This window comes from Heteronotia binoei, chromosome 21 (assembly GCF_032191835.1).
Source record: "Heteronotia binoei isolate CCM8104 ecotype False Entrance Well chromosome 21, APGP_CSIRO_Hbin_v1, whole genome shotgun sequence".
In the NCBI taxonomy this organism is placed as follows: Eukaryota; Metazoa; Chordata; class Lepidosauria; order Squamata; family Gekkonidae; genus Heteronotia; species Heteronotia binoei.
Genome location: NC_083243.1, coordinates 170,324,125 through 170,341,836, shown reverse-complemented (window position 1 = coordinate 170,341,836; position 17,712 = coordinate 170,324,125). Strand labels below are relative to the sequence as shown.

The 17,712-nt window shown below is 44.5% G+C and overlaps 1 protein-coding gene across 3 annotated transcripts in view; it reads left to right on the top strand.

Moving 5' to 3' along the window:
• The window catches only part of ZDHHC5 (zinc finger DHHC-type palmitoyltransferase 5), an 82,130-nt gene extending 65,798 nt beyond the window's left edge, over positions 1-16,332 (top strand). For all 3 annotated transcript variants that reach the window (XM_060263003.1, XM_060263005.1, XM_060263004.1), the window contains 10 exons: positions 2,312-2,433; positions 3,037-3,194; positions 5,197-5,369; positions 5,531-5,633; positions 5,713-5,804; positions 9,797-9,929; positions 10,333-10,456; positions 11,411-11,523; positions 12,737-13,626; positions 14,518-16,332. In XM_060263003.1, the coding sequence (XP_060118986.1) occupies positions 2,312-2,433; positions 3,037-3,194; positions 5,197-5,369; positions 5,531-5,633; positions 5,713-5,804; positions 9,797-9,929; positions 10,333-10,456; positions 11,411-11,523; positions 12,737-13,626; positions 14,518-14,683 (2,074 nt within the window). In that variant the 3' untranslated portion in view covers positions 14,684-16,332. The remainder of the gene's footprint in view (positions 1-2,311; positions 2,434-3,036; positions 3,195-5,196; positions 5,370-5,530; positions 5,634-5,712; positions 5,805-9,796; positions 9,930-10,332; positions 10,457-11,410; positions 11,524-12,736; positions 13,627-14,517) is intronic.
• The last annotated feature ends 1,380 nt before the right edge of the window (positions 16,333-17,712 follow it).

Below are 17,712 nucleotides of genomic sequence, written 5' to 3'. Positions count from 1 at the left end.
TAAAGAGCTCATATACATGCTTATATTGTATCTGGGTAAACAGATACAATTGACGGTATTTTTTATTTACATAAATACTTTCAGTAGTAGTGATTTGTGCATATCATAATGTGTGAGCTGACTTCAGAAAATTATTCCTGATTAAAACGTAGTAGTCCTGTGGAATAAATACCAGTGTTTCATTATATTATGCATCATAATACATCATACTTCCTGAGAATTCAAAGCATTTAATGTACACTTAATTTCAATAATCCTTAACGCGTATAGTCAACCAATAGTATTATTCTTATGTTCAGGTAGGAAACAAGAGAATGGTGGCTTAACAAAGGCCATCTTTTAAGTTTATGTCTGAAGTGACGCGAGTCAAATATTTCCCTATTCACTACAGCAGGTCTTGCTTAAACCAGTCCATGTTTTACAGGGATAAAATTGGTTTATAGAAATGCAGATGCATATAACTATATGCCCTATATGGCCGAGGACCTGCCTACCTTAGGGACCGCCTCTCCCCATATGTTCCCCAGAGAGCACTGAGATCTAGCTCCCAAAACCTCTTAAAAATCCCTGGGCCAAGAGAGGCTAGACTGAAGACAACCAGGGAGCAAGCCTTTTCAGCAATGGCCCCTCGATGGTGGAATCAACTTCCAGAGATGGTGCGAGCCCTGCGGGACCTGAACCAGTTCCGCAGGGCTTGCAAAACTTCTCTGTTTCAGCTTGCCTTTGGGACAGAACCTGGTTAAACGGATCTGTAGCCATCCCGCCATCTTGTACATGATCGTGATCTATTGCACTTTATAGCACCGTTTTATCCATCTAATTAACTATGTGATTGAATTTGTAACTGAATTGTATTTTAAAATTGTTTGTTTTATACTGTATTTTACTTATATCACGGTGTTCCGTGTCTGTGAGCCGCCCTGAGCCCGCCATTGGCGGGGGAGGGCGGGATATAAAAATAAATTTATCTTATCACTGTAATTTTGCTATTAATGAGTTTGTCTAGGAATATCAAGGGGTTTAGGGAAAAATAGGTTTTAATTTCCTGAATGAGTAGGAAGTTTGAATATTTAGCCTTTAGTAGGGCTGGCATCTGGAATCCCTATCTTTTCCCACCTCTAGCTGTGAACAAGCCACATTCCATACCATTTTCTTGCTTTTCCTGATTGCAGATTCTATCTAGATAAGGGGATAAATTGGTCTTCCTGTTTGTTGCAGAGTATGTATATGTGAACGTGTGTGTGTGTGTGTGTGCTAAAGCTGCTTACAGAACTACAGAATTCTCTTAATGTAAGAAAAGCCTGATAGTTACTGCAAGTCCTGTGCTAATCTGTGCTAATCTCAGAAGAGGTGCTAGGATTGCCAGATTCTGTATGTTCTGAAGAAAAGAAAATGTCAATCTCTTCCCTCTCAATATTATGATTGGAGAAGTTATCTATTTCATATTCTGCTTGTATACAGTCACTAACCAAAGAAGAACCTCTTGTGTGTATAGTTGGGCAGTCAAGCTCTGCATGATTATGACAGGGCTGGCACACAGACAGTACCTGAGATAATATCTGCTCTCTGTAGTCTGTATCTAGCCTTAATAGTTCCCTGACCATGAACTGCCTTTTGCAAAAGTATGTGATTCTTAGAACAAGGGTAAATTCTGAGATCCCTTTCTTCTCAGCATGTGTGTGATTGGAAGTGAGGTCAAAGTCTGTTTGCCTTTGCTACACTGTGTAGTGTTTCAGCAAAGGTATAAAATTCTCTAAATGTTAGAAAAGCCTGATAGTTATTGCAGGTCCTGAATAGTGTGAGCAAGAACCTGGTGTGTGCAGTGCTTCATGAAAGAACCTGGTTTGGCTCTCTGTGCCCTATAAATTGCAATTTTTAAGAAGAACTTGGACATCTTGTCCAAATAAGGTACTTGTGTTATGTTTCAGAATGTCTGTTGAAACAAACCGAATAGCATCCAAGGCAAAGTTGTGATTCTTTTATTGCTGGCAGAGCAGTTGTGGAAGACTTCTCCACCTATTCATGGACCGGTTCAGTCAGGCCTCACCCTTTCCTAGCTTGTACTTTGAGACACTACAAAACAGTGAGGACTCTGCTAAGCAAAACTTAAAATAGAAGTAGGAAAAACAAGAAAGAGAATAACTTCATTCTGCTGTGTTCTAGGAGGGGTTATTCTTTTTCTTCTCCATCTGTCATTCTTCAGCTTTAGATAGATGAAAAGATTGGAATTAAAAAAAAACCTGTCAGTACTTGTAAAAAGGCTGCCAAGGCTCTTAACTCACCCCCCCCCCCCCCGCTTCTATTTGTGCAGGTGCCCAGGGCTCAGTTTGCATATCTCTCCAGTCATCCCCATTTACAATGCTGTGGTCTTCCTCTTTGTGCTGGCAAACTTCAGCATGGCCACCTTCATGGATCCAGGCATATTTCCTCGAGGTGAGAACTGTGTTTCTGCCTAGCAAGCATCTTGCGTGGCACTGATCTGAAAAGGGTTTTAAACTGTTCATTGCTGTTTCAAATCTTCACTTTCAGGGCAAGACACTTTTGATATCTCTGATTAGTGATTTTCCAGCCTTTAAGGTATTGCAGTGTGCAATGTTATGTTGTTAGCTGCTGCAGAATCCATAAATTGGGCTGAACTGATAGTGGGGATCTTAAGATTTTGGTCTGGGTATTTTGGCTCTATTCATCTACTGAAAGAATCTGCTGATGGTTGCAAAAGGTCTCGCATAATAGTGAGAAATGAAGGGCAGACTAAATGTCTGAGAATCCCAACTGCTGCTGATTTTGTTGATGAAAAATAGGATCAAGTATTGGAAGCTGTTGCAGTAATTTATTTCTCTAAAATATATGTTTCAGTGTCAAAAAAAAGCCTGAGGGAATTTACAGTAAATATGCCAGTGGCACCAAAATTAATTTTTTTTTAAAAAAATGAACCTTAGAAAATTATTGCTAATAACAGTAATTACCTATTATAGATTCAATGTAGTGGCATGCTGAGCTTGCTTTGTAGAACTAGATCTGAGTGTTTTCTTTCAGCTGATGAGGATGAAGATAAGGAGGATGACTTCCGAGCTCCACTTTACAAGACAGTGGAGATAAAGGGAATCCAGGTGCGCATGAAATGGTGTGCAACATGCCGCTTTTATCGGCCTCCACGCTGCTCCCATTGCAGTGTCTGCGACAACTGTGTTGAGGTAGGAAACCAGAAGGAGAAGGTCTAAAGTGGCCTGAATTGGGTTAACTTGCAGACACTGAAGAATTCTGGATATTCTTTGTGTTCTCGGATCAAATTCAGGATAGTAGTTTAAGGCAGTTCAGGGTCTATCTTTGAATGCTTTCAGTTTTGTTTTGTTTTTAAAAGTAGGGTATGTCAACTGGTACTAGTCAAATGGTTCATCATCATGGCCCATTTTATGGTTGTAGGTCAGGAGAAGCAGCCCATAGAAAATTCACTATTTAGTGTCAGATATTGCTCAGTCTTGCCAATCCCTTGTCAGATCATCATCCATTCATGGTATCAGGCAATTGCACACCAAGGTAACCAATCCAGACTACAACGGTGTCCCAACAAGCATTTTAAGTGAATGCAGGTCAGATAATCCCAGCAGATGAGCCTTTCCACAGACATAGTGAATCCATGACAGAACTCAAAACACAAGCAGAGCGAATAGCTCAAAGTGAGTCAAGCTGGATCAGGTAACAAGTCAGCCATATCCTGTAGCTTGCAATTATTGTAGCTTACATGCATGTGAGAATTGGAAGAGAGCTGGGAGAGAAACAAGCAGGGCAAAGAACATGAATGGCATGGGACAGTGGGTACGTAGAACAAGACAGCCTGAGAGACACAGTGCAGAGATTGCAAGGGAATGGGCAGAACATGCAACTGGACACAGATCTCTCCTGTTTATCCTTGTGGTAAGGAACTTGGACTTCTGACACTGGTGGATTTATTGCTGTGCTACTGCATTTGTTGCTATGATTACCACACAATATATGGCCCTATATGGCCAAGGACCAACCTACCTGAGGGACCGTCTCTCCCCATATGAGCCCCAGAGAGCACTGAGGTCAGTGGGAAAAAACAGACTGAATATCCCTGGGCCAAAAGAAGTTAAACTTCAAAGCACCCGCACTCGGGCCTTTTCCACTGCGGCCCCACAACTCTGGAACCAGCTCCCAGAGGAAGTGCGGGCCCTGCGGAACTTAGATCAGTTCCGCAGGGCCTGCAAGACCGTCCTCTTTAAACAGGCGTTCACCAATGACTAAATTAATGTTTACCGCCAGATTAATAATGTTTACCGCCAGTATCAGATCTAGGAATGTTTTAATCATTGATTGGTTTTAATGTGAATTTAATATGAATTTATTGTTTTATTATTGTGTTGTTCACCTTAAATGTTGTTAGCCGCCCTGAGCCTGCTTCGGTGGGGGAGGGTGGGATACAAATAAAATTTTACATTACATTACAATATGATGTCCAGCCACATACATACACAAACCTGGTTGTCACCAAAACCCACAACCTAATTGGTCAAGGCTTAGAATGCTGTGTCTCGCCCCTTGTTCCGCCAGCAGTGCTGAGCAGTCCACATCACCATCCCACAGTGATAGGTTAGAAAAGCCCCAGCCAGATTCCTTAGTACTGTTGATTGTGGAAACTGGGAAACCCAGGCAAGAACATGAGGGAGAGAAATTTTTGCACACATCACAATTTACATGCGGGAAAATATTTTCCAAAAGTAAAAGCTAAGAGAGGCAATGAAGTAAAATAACTGAGACACATTCTGTGGTGCCCGTCCTTGTTGTTGCTGAGTTGTATCATCACTAGAATGAGAGTTTCAGAAGAGCCCTTTTGGGAAGGGGCCATAGCACCCGCTTGGCTTGCAGAAGGTCCCAGGTTCAGTCCTCAGCATCTCCATTTGAAAGGACCAGGGATGGGAAAGAACTCTGCCTGAGACCTTGGAGAACCACTGCTGTCTTAGTGGACAATACTGGCATTGACGGACCAAGGGTCTGACTTAGTAGAAGGCAAACTCATGTTCATATGCTCGATCAGTTGAAGATGTGACTGGGATGAAAGCTGAGAATAGATATACTGGAGCTTGGAGTAGTCCTGCAGGTATTAGGTACTGCAACTACATTCTCTTAGCCATGAAGCCTCTAATTCAGTTTTCTGTGTTTACATCTCACTGGCAGGAATTTGACCATCATTGCCCTTGGGTGAACAACTGCATTGGACGGCGCAATTACCGTTATTTCTTCCTGTTCCTGCTTTCACTTACAGCACATATTATGGGCGTATTTGGATTTGGCTTACTGTATGTTTTGTATCAAGTGGAAGAGCTCTCTGGGATCCGCATGGCCGTCACGTATCCTTTTTTATTTGTCTGGGGTAAAAGGAGTTCCTTCATAAAGATGAGAATTGATGCGTTCACTTAAGACACAATGCCAGACAATTACCATGTTGGAGAAAGGGATCCCAGAACATTACATGATGGTCTTTAACTGCGTTTCCTTGACTGTTTGACAGTATGGCTGTGATGTGTGTGGCTGGCTTGTTTTTCATTCCTGTAGCCGGCCTTACAGGATTCCATGTAGTGCTGGTAGCCAGGGGTCGCACTACCAATGAACAGGTATGATGTATTTCACGCTTAGTTCTCCATCTTACTTCATTGTGCCTTGGTTCCCCTGATCAAATCTTTGTCTTGGCAGGTTACAGGCAAATTCCGGGGTGGAGTAAACCCATTTACCAACGGTTGCTGTAAGAATGTCAGCCGTGTCCTTTGCAGCTCCCCAGCACCCAGGTATGTTTGTCCCAAGTATTAAAGTTAATAGCAGCACCATCCTGCCTTGAGATAGAGAGAAAGCACTGATTCTCCTAATCGCTAGAGGAGAAAGGCCTGTAATGTGGAAAGGTGATGGATGATATCTAGTGCTCAGTGATGAATGTTTGAGCAGGGAAATGTTGTTGCAGAACAAGCAACATAGGAAGTACTGGTGGCCATAGGGATAGACAGCAGTAAAAGGGAGAGGCCTATCAGTGGCTATTAGCCATGGTAACTAAAGGGAACCTCAGTGTTCAGAGGCAGTAAATCTCTGTATACCAGTGCCAAGAGGAACAGCAGGAGAATGCCTTGGCCTCTATGCCCTGTTGTTGGTCCTCCAGAGTAAACAGTTGACCAGGAAGAAGAGGATTATGTTGATTAATTGTATTATAAAGCACCCAGCCCATGTTACTTTTGAGCTCTGGGCGATGTACAACATATATAAAACCACAACAAAAATAAAAACCAGTTAAAATCAATTTACAGAAACGTCGTAACAGATTGATGACAAATAATAGCCCCAATTCTTACTGCTGGCTGTATTCACAGGCAGGGAAGAAAAGGTCAGAACAGGTGAAAATAATAGAGAAGGGTGCAAGGCAAATGGAAACCATCGCTGTCTTCATCCAAAAGCCTGGTGGAATTCTCTGCCTTGCAGGCCCTGCAAAATTGCATCAGATCCTGCAAGGTCCGGATGGTGTTTTGCAGCGAGTTCTGCCAGGTTGGGACCAGTGTCGAGAAGGCCCGAGTCCTGGTCGAGGACAGCTAGATGTCTTTAGGGCCAGGGACCACCAGCAAGTTGTCTAAGGAGCACAACACTCTCCCAGGGACATAACAGTGGAGAAGGCTCCATAGGTACTTTGGTCCCTGACTGCTCAGGGCCTTATAGGTCGATACCAAAACCTTGAGCATGACTTGGCATTCAGCCTGGCACCACAGCGGCAGATTATCCCTCCCTTTCATATTATGTATACTTGATGCTGGACTAGATGGACTACTAATCTGATCCAGCATGACTCTTTTTATGTTCTTAAGTGATTGCTTATAGCAAGGTCAAACCTAAGGGAACTGGAGCCTGGCAGCACAGCTGCAAATTATTCTTCCCCTTTATATTATGTATACCTGATGCATATCTAGAGATGCAGGAGTACTGTTTGATTAATGAATGTGAAAGTTGTCTGTCTTAAGGCCCGTAGCTTCTTCATGATAGCTCTGAGTTCCTTTAAATGCTAATAGGTATAGTCCACTTTTGTGGACGACTAGTCCTTCCATTTGTATTACTCAAAGTAAATGTGTAGCAGAAACAAAATTGGTTAGTGGTAGCCCTTCTGGCATCCTGCTTACTGTAGAGAGTGTTTTCTGTTGAACGCAGTACTCCTGCTTGAGGTAAAGGACAAGCCTGTTAATCACAAGTTAAGTGTGTGATGGTTTCAGGGATTTCTTTCCCATTACAACCCATGCTTTTGTGCTCCTCCCACCTGTGCTTAATTACAGAGGACAGAACTACATGGCTATAAATGCTACATAAGTTATTATCTCACCTAACAGTATTCTGCAATCATTTAATCTTTCTGTTCAAGTTCTGACATAAAAAAACAGGAACAGCCTTCAAAATTAACATTTTAATAGAAAGATAATAGCTTTTGATAGCTGGAGAGCCAGTTTGGTGTAGTGGTTAAGTGTGCGGACTCTTATCTGGGAGAACCGGGTTTGATTCCCCACTCCTCCACTTGCACCTGCTAGCATGGCCTTGGGTCAGCCACAGCTCTGGCAGAGGTTGTCCTTGAAAGGGCAGCTGCTGGGAGAGCCCTCTCCAGCCCCACCCACCTCACAGGGTGTCTGTTGTGGGGGAGGAAGGGAAAGGAGATTGTAGGCCGCTCTGAGCCTCTGTCCTTGAAAGGGCAGCTGCTGTGAGAGCCCTCTCCAGCCCCACCCACCTCACAGGGTGTCTGTTGTGGGGGAGGAAGGGAAAGGAGATTGTAGGCCGCTCTGAGCCTCTGTCCTTGAAAGGGCAGCTGCTGTGAGAGCCCTCTCCAGCCCCACCCACCTCACAGGGTGTCTGTTGTGGGGGAGGAAGGTAAAGGAGATTGTAGGCCGCTCTGAGCCTCTGTCCTTGAAAGGGCAGCTGCTGTGAGAGCCCTCTCCAGCCCCACCCACCTCACAGGGTGTCTGTTGTGGGGGAGGAAGGGAAAGGAGATTGTGAGCCGCTCTGAGACTCTTCGGAGTGGAGGGCGGGATAGAAATCCAATATCATCATCATCTTTTATCCTACTGCTCTGCTTGGCAAAGTTTGAAGCTGTCCTCCATCTGAAGGAGTCTTCCTAGTTCACGTTTTGCTATATACAACTGTTGGTCATATTGTATTTACAGTATATGAGAGAATAGCCACCAAACAAGTAAACCTGATACTCAACCCATTTCTTTGTCATTGTGCAGTCACAGAAGATTGCAGTGAAAGCTTGTCCAAAGAAGCAAGCATTGACTGGGTTTTGTTTTGTCATATGAAGCCTACAACCTGCCTTTTATCTGAGATGGTTCTTCATTTGATTAAAATACCATAGTTGGATTCTTTCTGTAACTTCTCCTCTAACCTGAAGGCTGCTTGAGGCAGTAATAGTGGTTCAGTTCTTAAAACTTTACTATTTTCACTGTGTATGCATCATCAATTTATAGCATTTGTTCTTTGCTTCAACTGAACATGATGATGTCATTGGTAAGAGAATTATTCTTAGCATTAATACATCATATATATTTTTTTGTGGTGTGCTCTTCTGGTTAAGGGGTCTTTGACAGGGTTTGGCATTTTGTAGCCTGCCTCAATGAAGCCAGTAATTTGAATTACATACAAGCGTTTATACTCTATGTGACCAAAGCAGTGCTTGTAGGACATTTTCCAGGCTTCCCCCTGATGCTACAGCCTGCAGTATTAAAAGTGCTATCCAAGCATGGTGTGTGATAGCCATTGGGTGCAGGAAGAAGTCCTGAGCAAGTTTGAAAAGAGTGTGTACCTTGAGAGTTGGCATTCTCTTTCACTAATCAAAGTTAATGCAAAGAATTGGGTATAATTGTATCTTTGTATAGATATCGCTTCCATATAACTGATAAAACACACTGGCAACTGATTTACTTAATTTTTTGGTGGTGGTTTGCACCTTCCCTAATACTTTTCTTCAACCTGGAAGTCTCCTGGGACCGTCTGGCAGTAATTATAGCAGTCCATATGCTCATCTCTTCTTATCTAGCTATAGAGCAAGGAAGCCAAGTGCAGGGACTGCTGCTCACCTTGAACCTGAAAGCCCCAGGGTAACTGCAGTAGCAATGGATCTGCTGTATTCTCCTTCTTCTGGCATTCAAACGCAGGATATAGAGATGTATTACCCTATTACAGAGACTAGATAATTAGTAGACAAAGCAGAAGTAAAGGTAACCTAGGTGCTTTGCTTTTGGTGGATGCCACTCTTCAGAATTACTAAAGTATTTCAGTAATTTTCTGTGTTTTCTAGTTGTGTGTTGTCTCTTTCCACTTACATTCTTGAAACACATCTAGCTTCAGCGCTTAATCTTATCTTTATATCTGGAAAAAACAAGGGGTAAAAAATATAATATTTTAACATAACAGAGAAGCTGGAGGAGAGATGATGCTGAAAGTAGTTTCTGTACAGCAGAATGGGGCACAGTGGCATGTACCATGAAATCACAGGTTCCTGCTGGATTCCTTGATACCAAGTAGGACTCTGGTGAACAAGACGTGTTGGACAATGATGAACCACTGGAAAGAGGGCTTTTTACTCTAGTGGCAATATAGCCTTTGGAGTTCTTTGATGCAGGAAAGCTCATGTCCAAGATATTTTTCCACTTTGTAGCTGGGTCAAGTAAAAAGATGCATTAAGATCACAAATATGCTTGTAGGAGACACTGTCACATCCCTGTCTAAGAGTGTGTTACTTCTGTTTTTCCCCATGCTTCACTAGATACCTTGGGCGGCCGAAACCAGAGCAGACTGTGTTGGTGAGGCCACCATTCCTCAGGCCGGAAATATCAGATGGGCAGATTGCTGTGAAGATCATGGACAATGGTATCCAGGCTGAGCTGAAGAGAACGAAGGTAAGGAGGATGTGAAGATGGTGCCTAAGCAATAAGTTCTGCAAAACTTTGATGATGATGATGATGTGGATGTGAGTAGGAATGAAATGAGTTTTTAAAACATCTTTCCTCCATGTTATCACTCTTCGTATTCTCCCTGGTGAATGAAGATCTCCCATCTTCTCACGTGGTAGTGCTTTGTAGGAGTGGCTTCCTTTTGTATCTTAGATAATTTTGACTTGTCCTTCCTCTCTTCATCCAGCAACTGAGGCATGCACAGTCTACAGTTACACTAACCAGAAATGCTTAGGTGGCTGCAAGTCCTTCTGCTCTTGCTTGCTGCTTTGTCCAGCTGGCAGCAGTGCTCAGTGCTTAGGGTCCTGCCTCATCCTTCTGATTGCTCCTCTGCACTTTGTCTCTGCAGTCCAAAGGAAGCCTTGAAGTGACGGAAAGCCAGTCTGCTGATGCTGAGCCACCACCCCCACCCAAGCCAGACCTCAGCCGCTACACAGGCCTGAGGACACATTTAACCCTGGCCACCAATGAGGGTAAGAAGATCGTGTCAGGCAGTCAAGGAATGTAAAGACTTTATAATGAATCATTTGCCACGAGGGAAGCAGTTTATGACATCTGTACCAGGTAGCTCTGTTGAGCTGTTGACAAACTCCAGTGGCAGCTGAATAAGCTTTGGAAATAACCATTAGGTCATCTATGTTGCTTTTAGCATGGTACTGAAGTAGAGGCGTATTTTTTTTTGTTAGCTGCCTCTCTTGTTTAAGGAAGGCCTCAAGTATGTTAGTGGAGCAGATCTTGCATTGGTAGCATTAAGATTTTAAATCCCCAACTTCAGATATTTTCTAGATGTGAAGATTGCTGAGAGCTGTCAGGGCTTGGGGTGGGTTGAAGTTGACTACTGCTTCCCTCTTGTATGTGGGAGATGTAGGGCTTCCAGAGGAGGCAGTTCTCTGCTTTGTTCTGCTGTCGGAACTGATGTGGCACACAAGGCTAGTGTCGCTTTTATGTGCAGGTGTGATACCTGGTGATTTACTTTTTGTGTTTCCGGTTGGAGCAGCTCCCTGAAAGAGAAACGTGGAATTCTCAACTGTTCCTTTAAAAAAAACCAATTAGAATTAGTGTTCAGCGGTCATTGCTATACTTCCAATTTACAAGCACTCTTAGTCGGACCCCAGATTCCAGATCTGACCAGGCTTGCATGCATAGGCTGGAAACTACATGCGTGATCTCATTGTTGGGGAAATGTTCCTCTTGCTCCATTTCAACTCCACCCCCGTGATACACTCCTTACTCTCTGACTGAGTCCTTGACCTCCATGGTGTGTCCGTCTCCCTGAGGCTCTTGCTTGGTTCTCACAGGTCAGTCGCTTACCATACACGGAACTTCTCCTGTAAGGTGCTCCAGAGAGGTTTTTGGAACCTCTAGGAGAAAATGTCATGTGACTGCAGATAACATGACTTGAATGTGCCTGTTCTTGCTCTCTGCAGACAGCAGCTTGCTAGGCAAGGACAGCCCTCCAACTCCAACCATGTACAAGTACCGACCTGGATACAGCAGCAGCAGTACTTCGGCTGCAATGCCTCACTCCACCAGCGCCAAGGTAATGGTTAGAATGAACGGTTGGGGTAACTGCAAGTGGGAAGTGGAATTCAAACTGGTCTGGTATATGAGATTGATTAATGCGCTGAAGCCTCTATAATCAAGAACTCTGGCTTGCTGTGTAGTGTATGTTGAGGATTCCAGTCTTCCCCACTCTTTGAAAAGTGCTTTTCTGATTCCTGAGACATTTTCAAATACGTCTGCTGAAATCTCTGATTCTAGCTTAGACCTGTGAGGAAATCTCTTATTAGCCATTTTCACCTTTCATAGGTCTTTGTCTTGTCCCATGAATGCATTATTTACATTTGTATCTTGTTTTGCCTTTGGTGTGGTGAACATAGGATTGTAACATTTTATTTTCTTAACAACCCAGTAAAGCATGAACCTGCTGAGAGTGGAGCCTGGTCTATAGAAAAATGGTATGGTAAATTCTGACATGGAAAAATGGGTTGTACCATTTCAGACATTGGGGGGGTCATATTTTTAATTCTTCCCTATATAAAAAACTTCCTGTAGATAAAGCATTAGAACATCAGAGAGAGAGGTTCTAGCATAGCCTATCACGTACTATGTTAATTTTCCACTGTAATTTTCCAGGCCTAAGTGAGTAGGGCACAAGGTCACCTAGTGAACCTTAGAAGAAGAAGATATTGGATTTATATCCTGCCCTCCACTCCGAAGAGTCTCAGAGTGGCTCACAATCTCCTTTCCCTTCCTCCCCCACAACAGACACCCTGTGAGGTGGGTGGGGCTGGAGAGGGCTCTCACAGCAGCTGCCCTTTCAAGGACAACCTCTGCCAGAGCTATGGCTGACCCAAGGCCATTCCAGCAGCTGCAAGTGGAGGAGTGGGGAATCAAACCCGGTTCTCCCAGATAAGAGTCTGCGGACTTAACCACTACACCAAACTGGCATCTTACAGATGAGCATGGATGTTACTTGGTTGTCCCTGGTCCAAATCAAATCTTTGCGTACTGCTACACATTGGCTCTCAAATTATGTAACTTCCAAAATGGTACTTATAGTGCTTTTGAAGAACTGATTCTTTTTTGCATTGAGAAACCTGGTGTGTATACGTTCTTACTTGCAATAAACTCAAGTGCATGCTTGTAGTGTGGCTTGAAGGAATAAACTCTGCAAGTGATCCTGTGTGTCTGAATTATTGTCCATAGCATGGGAGACTTGCCAATGCCTAATCTGTTTCTCTCCACTGCAGCTAAGCCGAGGAGACAGCCTGAAGGAGCCTACCTCCATTGCTGAGAGCAGCCGAAATCCCAGCTACCGCTCTGAACCAAGTCTAGAGCCAGAGAGCTTTCGGTCTCCCACCTTTGGCAAGAGTTTCCATTTTGATCCTCTGTCCAGTGGCTCCCGCTCCTCCAGTCTCAAGTCTGCTCAAGGCACAGGTTTTGAATTAGGCCATCTTCAGTCAATCCGCTCTGAGGGTACCACATCCACATCCTACAAGAGCTTGGTGAACCAGACACGCAATGGGAGTTTGTCATACGACAGCCTTCTCACACCCTCTGATAGCCCTGACTTTGAGTCAGTGCAGGCAGGCCCGGAGCCAGATACCCCCATGGGTTATACTTCTCCCTTCCTTTCAGCCCGTATTGCTCAGCAGCGGGAGGCTGACCTGCACAGTCGTTTCCCAAGCTCTGGCTCGCCTAAGCATCAGCCACCTCGTGATCCTTCACCTGTCCGCTATGACAATCTCTCACGCCACATTGTGGCCTCCATGCAGGAGAGGGAGAAGTTGCTGCAGCAGTCACCCACACCACCACCCCTGGCCAGGGAAGAGGATACAGGGCTAGGAGACTCGGGCATCCAATCCACACCAGGCTCCAGCAATGCCCCACGTACCAGTTCCTCCTCGGACGATTCCAAACGTTCACCTCTTGGCAAGAACCCACTCACCCGCCCAGTGCCGCCTCGCTTTGGTAAACCGGAACCATCACATGCACTCAGAGTGCGCTCACTGGGCTCACCAGACCAGCCTGCAGCCCCCCACTTGAGCAAATCTGTGTCTTACAGCAGCCAAAAACAGTCACCCCAAACCATCGTCCCAGAGACAGAGGAGGTGGCCTTGCAGCCTTTACTGGCACCAAAGTAAGTACAAGTGACACCTGCTTCACACTTTTAAGTGTTCCTTGACTTGGTGGAGGATGAGCTACATTCAACCTGGCCCCATCACTGCTCTGGCCAAGGACCCAAGAGTGTTTTCGTTTCCTTTCAACAGCAGCTGAAGGGAGTGGCTGGGGGTGATCTACAGATAGTGCCTGCTCTCGTCTGCCCCTTCTTTCCTTTCCTCCTTCTGGTGTGTGGACCAGCCCATCTGCCTCTCCCTTCACTATAGAACACTAAAATCCCATACTATCACCTTCCTTTTCATGAGGCGTGTGGGTGGAAGGTCTTCCTTTCCCTGTTTCCCTTGGTTGTGAGGCGGCCATTAGCTTCTGTATAAGTTCCTTATATCACGTGTGTGTGACGCCTGCTCGTATACCTTCCTCCCGTTTGTGTTTTCCATTCCTGTGTTGGCCGTGTGCAGATGAGACGTTTTGGCCCACCGTTGGAAAAAGGGTTGTGAGAAATCGTTTGCCCTTCTGAAGATACTGGATGCATGAGCCCTCCTGTCACTTCTCCTGAGGAGTATTCTTATGTCAAAGACCTCCTTCCCTTTAGTTCCTTCCAGTGAACGTTGAATTGCCTACATGTAGCATTCTTTCTTAATAGTGCCGCATGTGTAGATTGCCATCCCCGTCTCTAGACAGAGTGAGTTCGTGGGGGCCTCTCAGTGGTGCAGTGTTGATCGTAGCCCCACCACTTCTCTGGAGATACTGGCAGGCTACTGCTCTGTTTCCTTCCGCAACCCCAGACAGCGCAAGATGTTTCCCCAGTTTTCCTTTTCCTTATCCTAGTTGAGCATGTGACATCCTGCATTTCCATTGCCATTGAATGAATGGTCACTTCCTGACGCCCTTATGTCCTTCCTTTTCCCAGAGACGAGGTGCAGATGAGACCCTCCTACAGCAAGTCCAATGGACAGCCCAAGAGCCTGGGCTCAACTACACCCACCCCAGGCCAGCCACCTCTCAGCAGCCCCACTCGTGGAGGAGTCAAGAAGGTCTCTGGAGTGGGTGGGACTACGTATGAAATTTCTGTATGAGGAGGGGAATCTCTCCACTGTCATCTCCTCCCTGGCTGATTTCAAAATGCATTGTCCCTGGTGAACAAGAAAGAGGGACATGCTCAGCAGATGGTTACCCCATCTCATGCATGGACTATTTTTTTAACAAATCCAGTTTTTTGAGGTGGGGGGGGGAATCAGTGGGGACAATTATCTTTTTAAACTAAAATGTCTGGGATTGGGAGAGTCCCTAAACACTACAGCAGGATCTCAGCCTTGCTCCTCAGCCTGCACTCTTCCTCTCAACCAGCCAAGAGACTGCAATTTGTAGCATACACTGCCGAGAGAGAAGGGGAGGGGAGGTGCGTGCTGTCAGCACTCCTCTGTGGGAGAAGGTGCAAGCTGTAGCCTGCCCCACTACCAATGGGACAGTCAGTTGTGGACCTCGTGCAATCACTCGCCTAGTGCGGTAGGAGTGGATCATTTTTAAATTTTTTTTATTATTGTTACGGATTCTATTTTTTTCCTCTTCTGAGTTACTGGGTGTGTGTATATATAAATATCTATATAAAAATATAAATATAAAAAGAAATTCTATATCTACCCATATTGAGGGAGGCAGACCCAGGCAGAGCTCATTGGCAAGGCCTGAGGAAACATGTATAAAGCATTTAAGTTCATGCGAGTCTAAATGACTGTATCAGTTCAGTCACTTGTTTTATTGGTCAGGCAGCCTAGAGGATTAAGACACCCCCTGCAAAACAGCCACCCCAGTACAGGTAGGGCTGAGGAAGTGTCTAGCTCAACATGACATTTGACCTTATTGCTATCTGCCTGGTTATCCTAGTGACTGTAGCTTACCCTTCCTCTACCAGTTGGCATGATCCTGGCTAGTTTACCCAGCTCCTGGCTCATCCGTTCTAGGACATGGAGGGGGAAGGACAAAGTCCATCATCCTCCTAATCCCTATATACCTGGGCTATATCCTGCTGGAAGACTTTTCCCATAAGTAGATCCTTCCTTTTTCAAGGGACTTGGAGGTTTCAGGAAAACCAGGAGAGACTTCGAAATCCTGTGTTTCTGACTTCCAAACAGCCTTAGACTCCCAAGAAAATTTTTCTCAGTGAACAGATGTCATCCACAGCAAGCCAGGCAGATGAGCACACAAGGCATTAATTGTGTATTAGGGGCACTGAAAGGTGCTTGGAGTGTTGTGCACAGAAAGGGTAGTAGTGGCATTGGGGCTGGGTCCCTTTCATGGAAATATCACTTGTATTTAGTAAAATCTTCTCCCAGGTGGTGTTCCTGCTGTTTTGTTTGTTTTTTACATTGCTTTTATGAATCGCTCCATATTGATTTCTTGTGGTGTCGCAGTTATTTCCAAATTGGGCAAGAGAAAGAAAGAGGAAAAAACAGAAAACCAAAAAGCAATATTTTTCCATATGCCAAAAATCTCTCTCTACCCATGAAAATATAACACTCACACACAAAGAATATTTTTTTTCCATACGCCAAAAAATGTCTCTCTACCCATGAAACTAAAAACCAAACAGGAATCCCAACGATTGCCAGGCACTACTGACTCTTTATGGCAATATCTTTACTGTGCTCTCCATAGAGCCACACTTTTATTTTTATTATGATTAGCCATTTTAAAATGAGGAATAAAAAAATATAATGAGCCACTCCCTCGATGCTTCTGTAGTTCTTGTGTTCTAATCCTGGGGAGGACAGACATTCTGGTCCTTGTCTTTCAGTGTGGGCTTACAGTGCTGACCAATATAGTAGTTTCCTTTTAGATGTAAGCGTGGGCAATGCGCTGATGCCTAACGCTTAACTCCAAAGGATTTCCCCCCCAAAGGTAAGTGAAGAGCATTAATTTCTTCATTCATTAACAGTGCCTCATTAACAGAGGAAGTGATCATTAATCCTTTGATAGAGGACTGGTTCATAAATCCCATTGCTGGTACCTTCTGATCTCATCATTTATGCCTAGAATTGACATCTTCAAGCAATGCTGGCAGAAAGCAGTGGACCTCAGGCGCCTTTCGTCCAAAAGCAGGACGAAGGATTAGATTTAACAGATCATTTCTACAGGTGGAAGGATTTTTACCCGTGGAGTGGGACTTTCTTGCCTCCCCATTCCTGCTGCAGTCCAAAGTACCCCCAAATTTAGCTTCTTGGAGAAAAAGGACTACCAGGAGCAGCGGGTGTGTGTGTGTGTGTGTGTGTGTGTGTGGAATATTCCAGGATGCAGTGAGAGAGTCACATTCCACAGGAAGACATCCTTCCACCCATGAAAATCCTGCATTGGAACAAAGCCAGAGCAAATAAACATCAAGTGATTTAAAGAGGAACTGCAAGGGAGAGCAAAATCTATGGTGACAGAGTCCATAATTATTAGTTGTAAAAAAACCTATCTAAATGATGGTTTTCAGCTTGCATGAGCTTTTGTATGCATGCAGAATTAAATTTTGTTGGGTCTTAAAGGTGCCACTGGACTCAAATTTTGTTCTTCTCCAGATATAGTTGTCTCCTAGAGGCAGGAGGCATAATTCATTGGTAAGACCCAGTTGGTAGAGAAGTTAGGGTGACAGACTAGGATGTGGACTAGATTTGAATCTCTGCTCTGTCAGGGAACCTGGCTGAGTGACCTTAGGGCAGGAGTCACACACTCAGCCTCCCTTCCCTCACAGGGTTGTTGTGCAGATAAAATGGAGGTGTGGGGAATGATGAAAATTGCTTTGAGTTCCCGTTAGGGAGAAAAGCAGAGTAAATAAATAGCCTCTCCTACTGAAGGAGGGGGCAGAGGCCAGTTTGAAAGCACAGTTGGTGAGGAGCCACCACCAATGCTCCCTCTAAGCTGTGGAGTCTTGTGAGCAAAGCGTCTCCTGCGTGAGTTACTGGCATTAAGGTTGTGAGCAAGCAATTTGGCTAATGCATAAATTAGTTTGTTCTGGGGACATCCTTCCTGAGCTAAGACAAAACTGTGAACCAGAGGCTAAAATACTGTGAGCTAACTCACACTAAGCTTAAAGGGAACATTGGCCACCACCTTCCTAGTCTGG